Source organism: Ostrea edulis, chromosome 7 (genome assembly GCF_947568905.1).
Source record: "Ostrea edulis chromosome 7, xbOstEdul1.1, whole genome shotgun sequence".
NCBI lineage: Eukaryota > Metazoa > Mollusca > Bivalvia > Ostreida > Ostreidae > Ostrea > Ostrea edulis.
The window spans coordinates 1,339,171-1,352,905 of record NC_079170.1 but is presented as its reverse complement, the minus strand read 5'-3'; the positions used below and the strand labels follow the sequence as shown (position 1 = coordinate 1,352,905).

General features: G+C 36.3%; 2 protein-coding genes across 2 annotated transcripts in view; both read right to left on the bottom strand.

The window, feature by feature from the left end:
- The window catches only part of LOC125667228 (uncharacterized), a 33,670-nt gene extending 29,316 nt beyond the window's left edge, over positions 1-4,354 (bottom strand). Inside the window, exon 1 of the mRNA XM_056142997.1 lies at positions 4,214-4,354. The gene's annotated coding sequence lies outside the window, so the exon portion shown is untranslated. The remainder of the gene's footprint in view (positions 1-4,213) is intronic.
- Positions 4,355-5,773: 1,419 nt separating this feature from the next.
- On the bottom strand, positions 5,774-12,110 carry LOC125655126 (uncharacterized). The gene is made up of 2 exons (XM_056142973.1): positions 11,965-12,110; positions 5,774-8,465 (listed from the first exon to the last, which is right to left on the bottom strand). The coding sequence occupies exons 1-2, from the start codon at positions 11,976-11,978 to the stop codon at positions 6,782-6,784; spliced, it is 1,698 nt and encodes a 565-aa protein (XP_055998948.1). The 5' UTR covers positions 11,979-12,110; the 3' UTR covers positions 5,774-6,781.
- Between the last annotated feature and the right edge of the window lie 1,625 nt (positions 12,111-13,735).

Genomic DNA, 13,735 nt, shown 5'->3' with positions numbered 1-13,735 from the left:
ACTTGTTTTAATTATTCTTTGATAATTTTGTTCACTGCTTTATGAGAACTATATATAATTCTGAAGTTTAAAGTTTTCAAAAATTTTATCCGAGTTAATAACCTCAAATACGTAAAATGTCTTGTTTCCTATATTCATATTTTCTTCTAGCAATGAATGAAAAAGCATAAATATTCTTATTATTTTTATTTCATTTAATGTTTTCAATATATAACATAACTGAACTATGAAAACAACATAAGAAAAGCATATTAAGGCAAATTTCGGTAAGGCAAACAGGCATTTGCTACAGTAACATGTATATAGAACTGATTATATTGAATGGCATAAAAATGGAGAGAGAAAAAAAATTTAACAAGAGGCCCATGGGCCACATCGCTCACCTGAGTCACCTTGGTCCATATCAGAAGACTTTCCATATATATTTGCATGTAAAACCGTAGTCCCTATTATGGACCCAACCTACCCCTAGAGGCCATGGTTTTTGCAAACTTGAATCTACACTATGTCAGAAAGCTTTCATGTAAATGTGAACTTCTTTGGCCCAATGGTTCTTGAGAAGAAGATTTTAAAGATTTTTCCTATATATTTGTATGTAAAACTTTGATCCCCCCTTGTGGCCCCATCCTACCCCCAGGGGCCATAATTTGAACAAACTTGAATCTGCACTATGTCAGAAAGCTTTCATGTAAATATCAGCTTTTCTGGCTCAGTGGTTCTTGAGAAGAAGATTTTTAAAGATTTTCCCTATATATTTGTATGTAAAACTTTGATCCCCTACTGTGGCCCCATCCGACCCCCGGGGGCCATGATTTTAACAAACTTGAATCTGCATTGTCAGAAAGCCTTCATGTAAATATCAGCCTTTCTGGCTCAGTGGTTCTTGAGAAGAAGATTTTTAAAGATTTTCTCTATATATTTGTATGTAAAACTTTGATCCCCTATTGTGGCCCCATCCGACTCCCAGGGACCATCGTTTTAACAAACTTGAATCTGCACTATATCAGGAAGCTTTCATGTAAATCTCAGCTTTTCTGGCTCAGTGGTTCTTGAGAAGATTGTTAAAGATTTTTCCTATATATATTTGTATGTAAAATTTTGATCCCCTATTGTGGCCCCATCCGACCCCCGGGGGCCAGGATTTTAACAATTTAGAATCTGCACTATATCAGGAAGCTTTCACATAAATATCAGCTTTTCTGGCTCAGTGGTTCTTGAGAAGAAGATTTTTAAAGATTTTTTCCTATAATTATATTTGTATGTAAAACTTTGATCCCCTATTGTGGCTCCATCCGACCCCCGGGGGCCAGGATTTTAAGAATTTAAAATCTGCACTATATCAGGAAGCTTTCATATAAATCTCAGCTTTTCTGGCTCAGTGGTTCTTGAGAAGAAGATTTTTGAAGATTTTTCCTATATATTTGTATGTAAAACTTTGATCCCCTATTGTGGCCCCATCCGACCCCCGGGGGCCAGGATTTTAACAATTTAGAATCTGCACTATATCAGGAAGCTTTCACATAAATATCAGCTTTTCTGGCTCAGTGGTTCTTGAGAAGAAGATTTTTAAAGATTTTTTCCTATATATTTGTATGTAAAACTTTGATCCCCTATTGTGGCTCCATCCGACCCCCGGGGGCCAGGATTTTAACAATTTAAAATCTGCATTATATCAGGAAGCTTTCATATAAATCTCAGCTTTTCTGGCTCAGTGGTTCTTGAGAAGAAGACTTTTGAAGATTTTTTTCCTATATATTTGTATGTAAAACTTTGATCCCCTATTGTGGCCCCATCCGACCCCCGGGGGCCAGGATTCTAACAATTTAGAATCTGCACTATATCAGGAAGCTTTCATATAAATATCAACTTTTCTGGCTCAGTGGTTCTTGAGAAGAAGATTTTTAAAGATTTTTTCCTATATATTTGTATGTAAAACTTTGATCCCCTATTGTGGCCCCATCCGACCCCCGGGGGCCATGATTTTAACAATTTAGAATTTGCACTACCTAATAAAGCTTATCTATAAATTTCATCTTTTCTGGCCTAGTGGTTCTTGAGAAGAAGATATTTTAATGACCCTACTCTATTTTTACCTTTTCTTGATTATCTCCCCTTGGAAGGTGGCCTGGCCCTTTATTTTAACAATTTAGAATTTCCTTTACCTAAGGATGCTTTGAGCCAACTTTGGTTGAAATTGGTCCAGTGGTTTTTGAGAAGAAGTCAAAAATGTTAAAAGTTTACAGACGGACAGACGGACGGACGGACGCCGGAATACGGGTAATCAAAAAAGCTCACTTGAGCTTTTAGCTCAGGTGAGCTAAAAAGCAAACAATTATTTCCTTCATTAACTAGCAACTATTGAATGACATAAAGAATGCAGGAAAAAAAATCCCCAGCAATTAGCGACTATTGAATTATTGAATAAAATATAAAATTAAAAAAATAAATTTTAAAAAAATCTGTAATATATGTAGTTACAGTTATTTGAAATACAAAGCTTCTATTGAATAATGTAAGAAAGGGGGCAAAAAAAAATACACATGTACCCCTGAAGCTTTAATAGTTGAATAGCTATAGTAGTGACTTTGGAGAGAATGATAATTTGTACAGTATAACACGAACTATTTTATTAAATATAATATTGATTAAACTTTACGTTTTCCCTTACTTCTAGTTCTTCATTCCAGGGTGGGGTGGAGGGGTGCTCCCTTCTATACATGAATTCATTTCACAACTTCTACTACTTCAAAATTGCATTCTTACTATTCACTGTTACTTTTTAACAAGTGGTCCGGGGGAGTCACCAAATATATCTTTACTACAAAAATATACTTTCGGTAATTTCTGGAGGCATTTCGTGGAACAGGTGTTCAAGTAGTAGAGCAGGATTTTCACGCACACGGAGACCTTTACACTCTGCCCATCCTACCCGCCGTTGACGTAACATTTATTGGCGTCTGCAAAACACATTGCATATATCTAAATCATGCGCGGATCTAAAGTGGGGTCTCCGGGCACCGGAACACCACCAAGTTAATCTATCTGTGCGCTAACTTAAGTAATGAGGCACAATCATGTTATTCGATCCGCGGACTTTACGACATTATTTATTCCTTAAATTAAATGCGACGGAATGATTTTTGCTTTTAAAAACGGAATAAATAGTCAAAGATATAAAAGTATTAGTAACTATTTAGGCCGTGTGTCGACTATCAATTATTTTATGTCTTTATACATAGACCATGATAACAATATTGTTAAGTACGCGGATCATATAACATGATTATGCCATGTGTGGTTATAGCTTCCCTCGTGCGTAATCGAATTGAGAATTTAACGGTAGCTTGTTGTTTTAGGGCGCACGTGCCACACACGTGTCTACTGTTGGGCATTCTCACTAAAACCACACCCGAAATCTGACCAATGACAATTTCATTGCACTATGAGCTTCAGAAGTACGTGCATATGTATTGTACTATATTTTTTGGTTGTTGTTGATTTTTTATGCCATTCAATAGTGGCTAGTTGCTGGTTGTTGTTGTTGGGTTGTTTTTTAGCATTCTACATGCTAGTTACTAAAGGAAATAATTGTTTGCTTTTTTAATGTTTTTTTTTCTCTCTCTCCAGATTTATTCCATTCAATAATCGCTAGTTACTGTAGCAATTGACTGTTTGCTTTACCTAAATTTATGACGAATTCATCACATGCACTACAATATTAATGTGCTTTTCTTATGTTGTTTTCATAGTTCATTTATGTTATATATTGAAAACATTAAATGAAATAAAAATAATACGAACATTTAAGGGGTGGGGGGGGATACGAGAATTAAAGGGAGAAAAACTTCGGTGATAACTCCTCAGATTAGCACAGAGGTTACAAGATTTTGCTAGAGTTATCGTTCTTTGAAATATCGATGATGCGAGAATTGAACACATTTTCTTATCAAAATTGAAAATATATAAACTAAATATGCTCTAATTTATACGTTGGAAGGGGTATTTCGGTAGTTTTATGGGGCATTTCGGTAATTTCTGGAGGCATTTCGGTAAATCACGGGTATTTCGGTAATTCGAGGTACCGAAAGCTGGTCAGGAGATTCCAACTTTCGTTTTAACGTAATTTGCATATTATTTCTAAACAATCAGATTCTTGGATAAAAAGTACATTTAGATGACGGGCTATTCTTCCAGTAATTAATCATAACGTTACCTGTAGCAGTACACTTCTCTAGCAAGGTCTCATTGCACTTCCCTGTAATGTTTAATCATGGCGTGTCTTGCTTGGTATGTCACATGATCTGAAGGCTTCGAGACTATCTCAGGTCAATCGGAACACCTCGCCCTTTCCTCCGTTCCTACGTAAAGGGCGAGGGGTACCGATTGTATCTCAGGTGTCATTCTGAAATTTATAGTTGTCTCTCTTGGCTTAGGATACTCATGAAGATTAGGTCAAAACTTTTTATCTGTTTACGTGTGCCTGGAATATGGATTATGTGTTTTTACTATTCCTCCTAGTATTGTTATGATTCCAACATTATGAAAATAAATCAAAATCAATACTCTCATTCTTTTTTTTAGAGTACATTTGAAAGATGCATAATCTTCTTGTCAATTAATTTTTTTCTTCCATTCTTTAGTTTTATTCATGCATATTTTTACATCTGATAAAAATGTTACCTTACACAAAATATGAGTTGAATCAATGAATTTTAAAGACTGGAATAATAGTCAATGCAGTTAGAAATTGTTTAAAGATAGAAAAAGCCATTGTCGGGGTAAGCGGTAAATGTAGTACGACCGAAAGCCGAAAGTCCCGGATAGCGATTTTTAAAAAAAGATTTCTCTGTTAATCTACATGTAATAACAGAAAATTGCAGAGGTGACTGTTTGTAACCTAGGTACATAAAAATATAAACTTTTTATGAGAATTCGTCTACAAACGTAGCAAACCGGAGTTTGCAGAGATTACAGCGCACAAAAAAATTCACAGGTGAGGCCTTCTATCGCTATATTTTTGCATCGCCATTTCATAAATTAAGCATTAAAAAATCCTAATAGATTTTCCTACTATACTTATATTCATATAGTAGGAAAATATCTTAACAGTTTTTTTATATCAAATTTATGATAAGCAAATAATACAAAAATACAACGATATGATACCTCAACCGTGCACATTTTTTGTGCGCCGTAAATCGAATGTTTTTATAAAGGGTGGATCTGTATCTCTCTGATCTTTCCCAGTGTTTTCTCAGACAGCTACAGTTCTGCAGCTATTGCCTAGAAGTATACATCCCCCTGTCGATCGGTTACACTCTCCGTGTGCCCCGTCTTGATTAGGCAAACGGAGTAATCCGTAGTCAAAATTAGCCGAACATAGTTCTGCATTTTGCAACCCTTCACCAGCAATGATGATGTCTCCATACGAGTGAAAAAATCTCAATCCCTGAAGCATCTGGTGCAAATCTACATAAAATCAACTCCCATCAGTACTTTGATTTATATATCTATTTCAAGTTCCTTTAACCTTTTGACCTTAAAATCACTAGAGAGGATTGTTTTCCCTTGTACCTAATATTGAAGCAATATTAATTATTTCAATATAAAATGAAATGCAAATGTTGCAACCTTTAAACAAGTTGAACGAATTTCTTACATATATGTACATGTTCACTGTACTTGACCTTTTATCCCCCAAATCAATAGAGGTCATTTTCATTCCACCAAAATTAACCTAGGTAAAGAGAAAATCAATTAAGGCTAAGAGGAGTTTATTTTCACCTGCAATCATTTATTCATCCAAACATAAAACATATTTTTCTGAACCAAAATAGTACATGAGACAAAACAAGATCTATTTCATATAAATTGTGTTCACCTCTTTATGATATTTCAGGTGAACCTCCCTGCAATCTACATTATCATTTCAGAACTTTATCAATGTGAACATCTTGATCTCCAAATACATGATCTATGCTTGAAATACATGGTGTGTTTAACAGGAAGGAAGAAAATGCAGCGGACTAGGCTGGAATTCGAACCGGACCTCCTGAATCTCTAGTCATTTGCTCTACAAGCTAAGCTTTCTGGCCACCGGCGATCAAATCGTTTCAACCCAACTGACTGCTACATGTGTTTCTCATGACGACCAAATGACCTGAGCTGAGGTCAGTACATACCACTGTCGTTAGAAACCTCAGTATCAAGTACAAACATTTTCTTTGCTACAAACACAAGATAGTTCTGACATAATGTACACAAATTTGCAATAGACATGCCTCATCAAAATAAATAAAGTGAACAGGTGTACACAGGTTTCATGGAATAATACATATCCTAAAATTCTGGGAGAAATATAACAAAATTAATGTATGAAAAAAATCTCTACAAAAGGAAGGATAAGATGATGCCATTCATCATAAAACTTGATTTGTGAGATAACATACCAATAAGATCTGCTATCAGCAAAGTTTGTTATTTGTTGTGTTTTAGAAGTTGGACATCCATTTCAGAATTAATTTGTCACCCTGATAACTTTTAGAGATGGGACAGGCAGAGAAGTCTGGAGTGGATTGTCTACAATTGACATTTCGAAATCTCTGTATCATTCTCCACACATCCTGGCAACTTTTAGAGATGGGACAGGCAGTGAAGTCTGGAAAGGATTGTCCAAAATTGAGATTTCGCAATCTCCATATCACTCTCCAAGCATCCTGGCAGATGAAATAAGTTTTAACCATTTACCTCAATATTTCAACTTGGCTATAAACAACAGTATTTATTGTAGATATTTGATTTTCTTCACATTTCCACCATTAAACTCAGCAACAAACAAATTGTCACTTTTGTCCACACATAAACCTAATGGGTTCTTCAGATCACAGTTATCTATATAGCGGAGGAACTGTCCATTCTGGTCCAGGATGTGGATACAGTGGTTACCACCGTCTGCTGTCAGGATCTGACTCTGGCTGTCTGTTGTGATTCCCCAGGGTACGAATGCTTTGTTTTTGGTAGTAGAATGACCAGTGTATCTAAATCGGAGTTTTCCTGACTGATTGACCACCACTACTACACCAGCTTCTGCATCAGCCACACAGATATCCAGGTTTCTGTTCTCACTGATGTATTTAATTTTACTATTTCCTGAATATAGAGGCTTACCCTTATCATCATACTGGATTGTTTGTTTCTCTGTGGAACCTGAGTAACGGACAACTTTGGATTGTGTTTTAGCATCACTGTACACAGTAACCAGGAGATCACCAGAGGGGGTGACACAGAGATTGCCGGGTTTCCAGCCCTGTAGTCTGATCATCTCCTCTGTCTGTCCACTCTTCACTTTATTCACAGTCTTTGTTGTCCTATCAGAGTACACTAGATCCCCATCACCTGTCACTGCTATATCACACGGCCGTTCTGTTGTTTTTGTTTTGATTGCATTGATAACTGTACCTTGAACATTAAAGCATTTCATATCAACGACTTCTGCACATGTCCAGAATTCTTTTTCACTCAGACAGGTAACACTGCGGAGGTTTTCATACCCAGTATTTATTGTAGCGACAAGCTCTGGTTCGTCAATCAGTTCTTTGGGTGAGGTTTCTGCTTTCATCAGTGTGCATGTGTAGCCATTGTCATCTCTGGTAATTGATAATGGTATCAAAGATCTCAGTGACTTGAAAAGCTGTTCACTGTCTATCGTGTTTGGACTAAATGTAGGCAGGGAGACTCGGACTTTGGGAGGAAGTTTTCTGAATTCTTTGTTTTTGGATCTGTATTCCATGGTCACAGACACTTCATTGGATTTCTCCATTTTCTTCAGAGTAATCAGTGATTGCTCAATAAGGGACTGTATCTGCTTAATTTCATCCAAATGTTTCTTCAGAATTTCCAGGTGTTTGATTTTCATCTCTTCTATTTCATTTTTCATTTTGTTGATGACATTGTCAATTTCTTTTTGCAATTCCTCTCCATATTTTGTGAATACTGTCTTGAATTTTGCATATTCCCCATCCAAGTTGGTTATTTGAGTTTCTAAATCAGTGACCACTTCTTCATATGTTGGAGAAATAATATTTTCTATCTCCTCTGAATCTTTGGCAATGCCTGCTTTTCTTTCATTGTAGATTTCAGAAAGAACTGAAAATGTATGACCCTTGTGTTTGTCTGCAGATATAGTACACATTGAACAGACAGACATGTCACATTCCTTGCAATGATATTTACTTGTTTTGTTTTGATGTGTGCTACACTTTGGATAGATCAAGGTAGATTTTCGGTTTTGGAATGGTACCACTATGTGTTTTTGATAGTCATCAACAACGTGTTTTCCTATACAGGCAATGCATAGGTTGACATGGCAAAAATCACAGTACATCTGTACTACAGCTGTCTCACAAAGGTCACATCGGACGACATCTTGGGCACTGTGACGGGGGTCCATAGTTACTCTAAGTATTCTACAATTTGAAGAATATGAAATGTATCAAATCAATGTATAACAACAATTTTGATTAAATAAGTATACTAGTTAGAGAGTTATATTTACACCTGCTATGATATAAAACAAAACCATACACATAAATCATACAATGTACCTAGGAAGAGACCAACGACCTTCCGAATGTAAACGGGGAAACTTTCTCACTTACCGGCGCGAGCGGGATTCGAACCCGCGCCGACAGAGGTGAGAGGCCGTGTGATTTTGAGCGTGATGCTCAAACAAAACCATACACATAAATCATATACATGTATAACACCAAATCTTAATTCAAAACTGTCACATAGTCAGTACAAATGTTTCAAACTATTTGATGAATTGATATTTGCTTCTCTTCAGTGGCAGATCCAGGATTTCCGAAAACGTGAAATCTGGATTTTTCATTAAATGCCAGATTGATTGATTGATTGAATCTTGCTTAACGTCTCCCTCGAGAATTTTTCACTCATATGGAGACGTCACCAAGACCGATGAAGGGTTTCAAATTTAGGCCTATGCTCGGCGTTTACGGCCATTGAGCAGTGAGGGTTCTTTAACATGCCACATCTACTGTGGCACGGGACATCCGTTTTTAAGGTCATCTCTGAGGACCCGTGACATTCACACCTGATGCCGAGCGTTTGGCGATGGAACTGTCACTACCTATTTTAACAACTTAGGTCTGTCGCGGCCGGGATTTGAACCCCGGCCTTCTGCATGCAGGGCGAACGCTCTAACCTCTTGGCCACCGCGGCGGTTGAAATGCCTTGTAAATTTGTGGCAAAAACGTGTGTGTGTGTGTGTGGGGGGGTGTCTAAATCTGCCACTGTTTAATCAACTCTGATCCAATGTTTTAAATTTTTGGTAACAACTGAACACAAATTAAACACATTAAAAGGTTAACTTTGATTGACCATTTGATTCAATGATTCAACGCTGTTATCCACTCGCAGAAATAGTTTTCATTAAGATGTTAATGGTTTCCAGTTTTGACTTCGTTATGATTTAAAAATTAATCATAATAATATTTTTAGGTCTAAAGTAAATGGAGAAATAAAATAGTAATACTCAAATGAAATAAAAGCAATTTATAATTGCCTTGAAGATACATCAAGTGAAAATAAAACAAACAAGAGGCCCATGAGTCTTAACGATCACCTGAGTATCATATATAGGGAGACTCATATTTACATTTATTACCAAGTCTCAATTTGTGCACATGTTTGTGATCTTTCAAAATATGCACAGAATACCTGTTAATTTACAGAAGGAAAAATGGAAATCTGAAACATATAAATCATTTTAACCCCCCCCCCCCCCCCCCCCAAGAGAAAAAACCCTGACCCATGAATTTCACAATTTAAGAGGACATCATAACCATCCATTTAATTTATCTTACATGACTGTGAACGTAGAGAAGAAATTTTTTTGAATACATTTTCACTATAATATGGCCATATTGGCCCCGCCTTAGACCCTTGACCCAGGATCCATGAATTTCACAATTCAGGTAGAGAACTACATGGAAATCATAATTTTGCATTTAGTTTTTCTCAACTATATATGGCAGTAGAGAAGATTTTCTAAGATTTAATGCATGTTCATAGTTATATTGGTCCTGCCCTGCCCCGGGGAATGAACACTTGAGGGGTCGAGAATTTCTAGATAGCTTCATGGACATCATAATCATGCATTTGGTTTTTCTCAAATATATATGGCAGTAGAGAAGATTTTCAAAGATTTGATGCATTTTCTCTATAGGGTCATATTGGCCCTGTACTAGGACCTGAAAACCTCACCCAAGGGCCATGAATTTCACAAATTTAATAGAGGGCTTCATGGACACCATAGCCATACATTTAGTTTTTCTCCCACATATGTGGGAATAGAGAAAATTTGTTTTTGAAAATTTGGCATGTTTGCATATTTTGCCCCGCCCATGAGCTCCAAGGAAAGTATTGTCATAAAATTCACACTTTTTATTCCTCTCATCCTAGAGATGCTTCAAACCAAAAATGGTAATCAATGATTCGCCTTGTAGTTTTCAAGAGGTTAAAAATGTAAAATTGTTGAACGTATGATGCACAACGCACGGCAACGGACAAAGACCGATGGCAATAGGCCATCCGAGTCGTTACCTTTTGGAAAGTTTTGCTGAACCAAGCTGAACATATGCCCGTCAGTCTGTGACTGGTTAAAAGTAGGGCGGACTGACTGACATTTGTTTTAGTCAGTCCGATGAGACTGGTTAATTTTCTAAAGCATCATTTTGGAAAATATACTTATGAAATTTTATACACACATTTGACATGCTTCGATCTGTAGATATCAGACGAATCTGATTCGTAAATATAAATCCCACATTTAAGTGTTACAATATATTGTCTGAGGCATATTGAGTTTAATTTCATTTTAATAATATTAACGAAATATGTTTAATTATTTCTGGAAAACTCTGTTGGACTGCGGACTGGTTGAAATTATACCCCATCAGTCCGACTGGACTGGTGACATAAAAAGTTACCTTCAAGCCCTGGAATTTGATGCGATACATAAATGTATATTGTAGCAGGTGAATAACTAAAATCAAATTCAAATTCAGTTATCTTTAACACATCTACATGTAGTTCAATTAAAGCACATTCGATTCAAAAAGGTTATGTTTGGGGGAAATTGCTGGAATTTTTTTAACAATATTGTTTTCAGGGTGGGGAGGGGGGTGCTTTCATTCATTGGATTGGCTCAAAGAATCTTTTCTTTAGGTAGCAGCCATGCAGAATAATAAAGTAGTAGAATTTGAAAGGGGTTCAATCATAATTCAAGTCTTTTCAGTATGTTTATTTAATTTTTTCTTCATTTATGAAAGAACATATTGTCACAATCTGGGGGGGGGGGGGGGGGATGACAAAGCCGGAAGAAAGCATATTTTTATTAAAACTTACTATGAAAAATATTAAGCAAGCGCCTGTTGGTACATTCATCCACAGAATCCACCGTTTTAAAATACACTAATGCATTAGTTTGATATATTAATATGATTATGGTGGGTTCTGGGGATGACTTCCTGTTCTCTCTGTAATTTCTACTTCTCTTGTTCATAATAAGCCTTTTGATTTTACAAAACGCTGACCTCCTCATAACATTATTGCATAAATTATTTTCCGTTCTGTTTTCCGTTCCGCGTTTTAGCAACACCCACCACTGTACATGAAAGTAAGTCAATCTAATCAAAAATTAGATCCTTTGATCCGCTCACGTATATCGCTAAACAAGGCAATATACGTAAGCGGTTTAAAGGATCTAATCTTAAAATTATATTGTTGGAGTAGGTCTACATGCCCCTGAACATAAAGCTGGTCAGCGGATTCCTACTTTCGTTTTAACTCAAGTTTGCTAATTATTTCTAAATAATCAGATTCATGAAGAAAAACTACATTTGGATGACGAGTTATTCTTCCAGTAATTAATCATAACGTTACCTGTAGCAGTACATTTCCCTAGCAAGGTCTCATCGCACTTCCCTGCTCGTTGAATGGCGTGTATTGCATCTTGCTTGGTAGGCGCAGCGCAGGTCCCATGTCACCTGACAAGAGCAGCGTGGTGTCATTCTGAAATTTAGAGTTATCTCTCTTGTCTTAGGATACTCACAAAGTTTTTTTTTATCCGTTTACGTGTTCTATGGATTATGTATTTTTACTATCCCCTCTAGTACTGTTATGATGTCGATATTATGACAATATATCAAAATCAATACCTCCCATTCTTCTTTTTTTACAATACATAGTTTTGAAAGATGCATATAATCTTCTTGCCAATTGATTTCCTTTTTTCATCTGATAAGAATGTTACCTTGCACAATATCAGAATAATTAGTCAATGCAATTAGAAATTGTTTTAAAATTAGAAAAAAAAGCAGACTTTTCCTATAACTACTTTCCTCCTTAACTTTTCCGAACTAACGATCTGTCCTAGAGAATGTGACATTCAAGAGCTTTTCATAGGCGTAGCTTGGGCTCGAATATTACCGAGGCAGGGGGTCTAGGGGGCGCAGACCCCCAGAAACTATGACATTTTAACAACGTAAAAGGTGTTGTTTTTTTTCCCGAGGCAGCTGCCTCGGTTGCCTCAATGCAAGCTACGCCACTGCTTTTCTTATGTGTGGACGCGGTAGCTTCATTACACTGGGGGTGGGGGGGGGGGGGGGGGGGGAAACATGTCGGGTGGGTGAGACTTTGAGTCAAAATTATATAAAAGGCGGATACTTACATGTAATTGCATCAGATTATCAAAACCAGTATATCATTTAATTCTAGGATAAATAAGACGAAACACCGATATATATTTACAATATTTTCGTCAGATACAATTATCAACTTAAGAATTCTGAAAAAATTCAATTCAATTATTTATTGATTCACCAAGCATGTTGGCATACAATCATGTTACACAATATGAGATATATAATGGCAATAAACTAAAAAAAGTATAACATAAAAGTTTTGTTTAAGAAGTAAACAATTTAAAAGTGAAAAGAAGTGCCAGGAAATGCTCAGAGTGCAGGATTTTGCACTATTTACCCCAGACCCCCGGGTTATGGGGAGTAACCTTTAAATCAGCTTCTCCTTTTTTAAATTTCATTACGAAATCAGATCTGAGATGTCGATATAAATTACTAGAACTTTGGAAACAAGTACTAAATAAATTAAGCATTTTCATGTATGAAAAACTTGTGTCGAGATTTCCCTATAAGATGTTATGGGTAGGAATTTCTGAAAAGTACCTAAAAGATCAAGTACTAGACCCCCCCCCCCTTTCACAAATTCCTGGACCCCCCCCCCCTATATATATATATATATATATATATATATATATATATATCATAGGCGGATCCAGGAATTTTTCAAAGGGCTAGCACTTGATCATTTAGCTTCTTAATTTTCAAAACCTCCACCCCTACCTCATTCACATCCTTTGCTTGTGTGCATAACATCAAAGGGGAGATCTTGAGATAGTTTTCTACATGGGAATGTTTAGTTTGTTTACTACTTGTTTTCCAAATTCTAGTAATTCTAATTGCCATACTCAGATCTGATTTTGCATTGAAATAAAAAAAAAAAAATGCTGATTTAAAGGTTACCCCCAAGAGACCGGTGGTCTAGGGTCGCCTAGGCACCCAGAAACTTTCATATAATTCTAAACTTTTCTTGCCCAGTGGTTCTTGAGAAGAAGAGTTTTAAAAAATTTCTCTAT